Source organism: Kryptolebias marmoratus, linkage group LG5 (genome assembly GCF_001649575.2).
Source record: "Kryptolebias marmoratus isolate JLee-2015 linkage group LG5, ASM164957v2, whole genome shotgun sequence".
Lineage (NCBI taxonomy): Eukaryota > Metazoa > Chordata > Actinopteri > Cyprinodontiformes > Rivulidae > Kryptolebias > Kryptolebias marmoratus.
In genome coordinates this window covers 6,811,297-6,817,178 of record NC_051434.1, presented here as the reverse complement: position 1 = coordinate 6,817,178, position 5,882 = coordinate 6,811,297, and the positions used below count along the sequence as shown (strand labels likewise).

Sequence of the window (5,882 nt, the reverse complement as noted above, 5' to 3'; positions counted from 1 at the left end):
CCCCCTTGTAACTTTTGCAGAAAAAGAACAAATGTCTCCAAATACACAGGACTTGTTGTCCGTGATGAGAGGAATAAACACAGTTAAAGACTTGTTGGTAAATTAACTGGTTGTTGTTGGAAAATTATTTATCTAAAAAACATTCGACCTGAAAAAACCTGAGAAAACTTCCTTAAAAATATTACAACAGTTCACCGCAAACCCATATGATGCACTTGATCCACTACAGATTACATGCAGTCTAACACCAATTAGGTGTTGTGATGAGAAGCTATTTTATTTTCTGTTTTTCAAGAGTAGTCAGCTTGTAGGGCACCACAACTGCTTCCACCCGTGTCGATCATCATCATCATATGAAATAACTTTTTGTCACAACAAAAAATAGTGGCTGGTAAAATATTTGAGTGGCTGGTAAAAAACGGTTCTGGAAAACTTCAGGAGATGCCATAGCTACCTTTCACTACGCGTCACAGGTTGGACACAAGACTCTGCACTCGAGTTCACTGCTTTCCACACTGCCGTTTGGACAATGTCATCAGAGATATTTACAACCAAGGGGTCAGAATCAGAACTGCATGCCGAAAAGTGCAAAACACGAACACAAGAGAGAAGACAGGCACGTGGACGTCAAATCAGCGAGAGAAGTTCAGGGTCACAGCAGTTCAAACAGGCAGGCACAAACATGCATTTAAACAAGTTTACAGCAAAAACATGGCTGACAAGACAAATCACAACATGAACATTCCATGTTAATACAGATAATTAATGCTTTAACAAACATTTATATGTTGAAAGTTCATTGTGAGAAACTAGTAAGATAAATTGTAACAGGACAATCATTCTGGTTTAAAGAAAGCAAAGCAGCGTTTTAATGTCAGGGTTTTCTTTTTGTTATTTTAATAGCTACAGGATGACAGTTTGGGTCATGCACCGGCTGTCTTAGTTTGAGTAAACAGAGTTAATATGCGGCCGTTTGGGTCAGATGTTTTACATCAGACACACACCCTGCTACCTCTCCTTCCACTGGGGGGCTGTGGGTCACTACTCCTATGTATGATCTGTTCAAGATGGACAGAACACACAGCTGTCCAAATGAACAATTCAAGTTGTGCAAGGCAAAGATGCATCAGAAAATCTGCTCACAGCTCTAATTTTTATTAAATATAAACTATTTGAACATATTTTCCTTCAAATTTCTGGATGAGTTATGTGAAGCATATTAGATCTAAAGAGAATGTTTCTGGAGACAGAAAAAGCTCGAGGGAACAGTCGATGTTGGTGTGACACAGTAGACTTCAAGTAAACAGACTTTATGCCTTCTTGTAAAATGAAAGGATGCTTTATGGAGGGAACCACTTACCTCCCTGAGATACTGTACCGGGTTGAACCTGCAAACCTGACTTTCATTCCCAACTCCTCTTCTTCCTGCACGTCTGACTCCTCCTCCTAAAACAAAAAAAAACATTGTAAGAGTCGATCACAAACAAAACTTTACCATTTTTTCCTGTTTTAATGACAGCATGTTTGCTCACGGCCTGTTCAGGAACTGTTAGAGGAGTCTGTGTTCTTTACAAGCTCATTATAAAATAAATATCTAAATATCTAGGCTTCAAAACCAAACTGCTTGGGTTTGTAAGTCACTCAAACTTAACAAAATTTGTGAGGCGAGTCACTGCTCTACAAAACAGTAAAACAACTTTGTGACTTTGAAAACACACTCACACACTCACACATATACATATCTATAGATGTAGAAAACATTTACCAGCTTTTGTGCTTTGATTTTTTTGTCATCCTCTGTTTTCTTTTTGCTCTCTGGCATCAGGTCATCGAGCCAGCTCAGCTCTCTCTTGGTGAAGAAAAGGTCCAGAAGCTTTCGGATGAAGACCAGTGCCAGAACCTGGGGCCAAAAACAAAAAAAAAAACATACATAACTACAAAGCACTCAATGAGAGCAAACCTCTGCCAAAAAAAAAACTATACCTCCTTGGCGGAGGTCAAAAAAGTCACAACACATCATTTTGTAACACAGTTTATTGTCAAAACCAAATAAAAGACAATTTATACCATCTATTATTTAGACTATTTAAAAGAATTGACACAACAATAAACAGGAATTATAAAATGTTATTATTTTAGAAATTATTGCCTTATCAGCACTTATGGTAAAATAAGAGGTTGAAATTGTTACCATCATGGGAAACACAACAGCTGCTGCAGAGGCCTTGATTATCCAGAGCAACACCAGACAGGTGAGCTGCACCAGCGTGAATATGTGGACCTTCCACAGCGGCACGTAGCGCAGGTAGATCAGATCGGGCTGGTGCTTTGCAGGCATACCAAACAGTTTGATTCTGTCAAAGAACTAAAAGGAAAAAAAAAAAACGAGAGATGCAAATGAAAAGCACTACGAAGAGCGACGAGGACGGGGTAAAACACAGTATGCTAATCAGAGTCGGAAACAAATTTAACGAAAGCGTTCATGGATTCGGAACTGCTATCAAAGGTTTTGAAGTTCAGGAGGTAAACACGGCTTTAATAAGAGCTCGTGACTACTGTTCTGCTTTGATTTGAAGGGTTTATTATCTTCAAAGGCAGGCACAGCAGATTCTTACTTGAATGCCTTTGAGGGAAGAGACACCCATGTAGAGAAAGACTCCATACAGAACGGGCATGGGAATAAACTGGAAAGAGCAAAAGTGGAGTAAACAAGTATGAATTATTTAAAGCTTGCACGGCATTTCTTGCAGCACTCTATAATAAGACAAACACAAAAACATCGCCTGAATATTCTTGACAGATGCTTCAGCTGTATGCCAGCCAATAATTTCTCCCTTTATCACCTTTAGGACTGATGTCATGAAAACAGAGCAGCCCATGAGGATGAAAATCATGAACCCAGTGACCCGCTGCTCCCGGATGCCCAGAAACTTGGGCTGCTCTCCTGGTGCTGAGCAGCCCGACTCCACCTTCAGGCTGTTCACGTGGGAGATGGACAGGACGGTGGCAGCCACAAACCACGGCAAGCCCATAATGGAGCACACGCCCAGCATCACTGACACAATCAGCAAATCCAGGTGATAGCCACAGCCTTTCTGTGGGACACAAGGAAAAAAGAGAAAATAACAAGTGATATGAGAAAATTAGGAGCAGATATAAACATTTAGCCCAGAGGAAAAAATCTCTCCATAGGTAAGAGCTAAAACAATTAAAAGTATTTAACTATATTTTAAATCAAATTGATTTTACTGAGTCAGACATAAAACATAGGAAAATTCTATTTTAAAATTATATTGTTGAGGCCTTTGAGGGCATTTAGGATGAGAAAAATATAAGAAAAATGTCTGGTAAGAGTAGAGAAGTGAAAAATGAGCACAGTTTGTGACAGTAGTTGATGTTTAGAAAGAGAGAATCTTAAAGGGAATACAAAAAATACAAAAAAGTAAAACAGTGTATGCAATGATGCTGTAAACCACTGTAGGTCTGTTACATCTGCACAAGAACTATAATCTTATCTAGGCTGTGTTGTCAGTGTCAGTGAGATCTCTGAGACAAAGCCGCACAAAGTTTTTTTGTTGCTGTGAATTTTGCTCCGTTGTTTTTGTTCCTGCTTTGCAGCCATGATGATCGTACGGACATTTTCAGTAGAGGCTGCTTTTTTGAAAGAAAGTATTTAATCAACAAGCAGCCAATAAATCCAGCAGAAACACAAAACTCCTGTAAAGTTTCTGTGAGTGCAGCAATGAAAAAAGTGTACGTACTGATACCAGCTGAAGACCGGCCTGTATTTTTTACTTTACACTTACTCATCTATATTAAAGACACATCTAAATATATCTAGTATAGAAATTAACAGGAAAATAACCATCATTATGATTACGTATAAATCTTAATCTGACAGTCTCAGTTGTTATGGTTAACGAGTTTGAGAAACATCTGTGTTACATTTACACCTAACTGTTAGTCACTGGTTAGCTGCTCAATTTCCCCTAACACTAATAATGCTGTATTATGTTTTATAATGTTTGTCTGTTTTTATTTGCTGTATGTAAAAAGGTATCAGCAGTTACCATCAATAAAATTTCATAAGAAATTCAAAATATGCCATCTTTAAAATCCAATTTGAAACATACATAACAGAGGTTATGTGCATCTAAAAAAACGACCTTTCTTGAGTTGAGTCTGACCTTTAACTTGTGCTCTTTGCGGTTGATGATGACTGCAGTAATCTGCTGGTCCATAAAGATGAGGATGGTGCAGAGCAAAGCAGGGAGTGCAGCCACCAGCAGCGTCCACCAGGGGTTTTCTCCTAATGGATCCATCAGCCAGCCTCTGTTCTTTGAAGTTGGCTGCACGGGAAAAGGGACACACATTCAGCATATTGTATATAACAAAACTGCGGAAGGAGACTACCCGTCTACAGATAACATGCAGTAAAAAACATAAATATTCAATTTAATGCCTACCTCGAAGCGGTCAGGAACATTCAATTTAGGACTTGGAATTCCCATCAGAAAATCCACCAACACCATAATCATGATGGTTATAAACACAGCAAAATCACTGATAGTGGAGCGCACCTACGGCACACACACAAACACACACACACAAATGACAGGTTTTTAACTTTCATACACAAAATCATAAATGAAAGCCACTTCGCTACGACCACATGCTTTCTGTAGAGCCACCAAAGAAATAATTATGTTTGTGTCAGCAGCGAAAATCACACAAAATGAACATCTGCCTGCGCCAAGTGATAACAGACTAAGTGTTATTGTGTGGGAGGAGAGAAGAAGCTCTTTTCTTTCTGTACGTGAGGCTGCTCAAGCATACTAACGACTGCCGCAATGTAAACATTTCCAGGTCGTGGGAAGCTTTTAGATATATCGATCCACAGTTGTTTATATCCAGAGGTACAACAGACCTTATTCTGATGTGTATGGACATTATTTCTTTTATCATGAACATTTTATATGATGTAAATTCTCACTTTATTTTGAAAGGAGCAGAATGAATGAACACCTCACCTTGGTGGGGAAGTATCTGTCTGTCTTAAACTGCTTGAGGAAGGAGGATAAGAAGAAGGTGGTGAAGAAGAGGATGATGGACCAGAAGAGGACATCTGGGATGTAGGGTCCATGGTGACCACAGGCAGGACCTACAAATTCCCCATGAAGTGACTTACACATCTGGAAAACAGGAGTAGAATATTAATGCTGATGCGTCATTTATTTTACATGTAATAACAACAGATTAAAATGCATTTTAAAACTCTCAGTCGTGGATTTAGTTCAGCCAGAGTGACTGCAGCTATGGAAGAAGTCTTTGTGTCCTTGACTAAATCAGTATAATTATCATACAGAGCAGCGCAGCTAACAGCTGGTGTTACACTGAAGTGGTTTACATAAGATCTACATGTTCTCCAGCTTGTTGACCTTGAATGATTTCCAGCTCTCAGATTAATCAATATTCCCCTCGTCCTTCTGTTGGGTCCATATTTCCAGTTTCCCTCCGACTGATGTGACCGGATCAGATTGTTGTGGAAAATGGATGCTCATGTCTGACATCTGCAGATTTATTTTACAGTGTTTGTGAAAAAGACTTGTTGAGCCATTCATGTTTCATAAGAAACCTCCTATTGTGTAACTTGTGTTGAAGATCATTACACTTCAGATCCTGCTCTGCTTTGTTTTAAACACTCAGTCCTCTCCCTGAAATTCAGCCTGTTTATGTTATTGATTAGCAACAATTTCCCTTCAATGTCTCTGTCAGTGACATTTTTTGAAGAAAAACTAATTCTTCCTTCAATTTTCTTTAGCAAAAACATTGATATATATATGTATATATATATATATATATATATATATATATATATATAT

At 38.6% G+C, this 5,882-nt stretch overlaps 1 protein-coding gene across 10 annotated transcripts in view; it reads right to left on the bottom strand.

Annotated features, from left to right (window-relative positions):
* The window catches only part of LOC108240072 (sodium bicarbonate cotransporter 3), a 39,793-nt gene that overhangs the window by 3,547 nt on the left and 30,364 nt on the right, over positions 1-5,882 (bottom strand). For 7 of the 10 annotated variants that reach the window (XM_017423206.3, XM_017423222.3, XM_017423259.3 and 4 more), the window contains 9 exons: positions 5,031-5,192; positions 4,467-4,580; positions 4,188-4,349; positions 2,844-3,095; positions 2,616-2,684; positions 2,192-2,365; positions 1,766-1,900; positions 1,361-1,446; positions 455-571 (listed from right to left, as the gene is read on the bottom strand). In XM_017423206.3, coding sequence (XP_017278695.1) covers positions 455-571; positions 1,361-1,446; positions 1,766-1,900; positions 2,192-2,365; positions 2,616-2,684; positions 2,844-3,095; positions 4,188-4,349; positions 4,467-4,580; positions 5,031-5,192 — 1,271 coding nt within the window. Of the gene's footprint in view, positions 1-454; positions 572-1,004; positions 1,059-1,360; positions 1,447-1,765; positions 1,901-2,191; positions 2,366-2,615; positions 2,685-2,843; positions 3,096-4,187; positions 4,350-4,466; positions 4,581-5,030; positions 5,193-5,882 lie in introns of all 10 variants that reach the window. The other 3 variants (XM_017423241.3, XM_037975673.1, XM_017423250.3) reach the window with 2 other exon arrangements.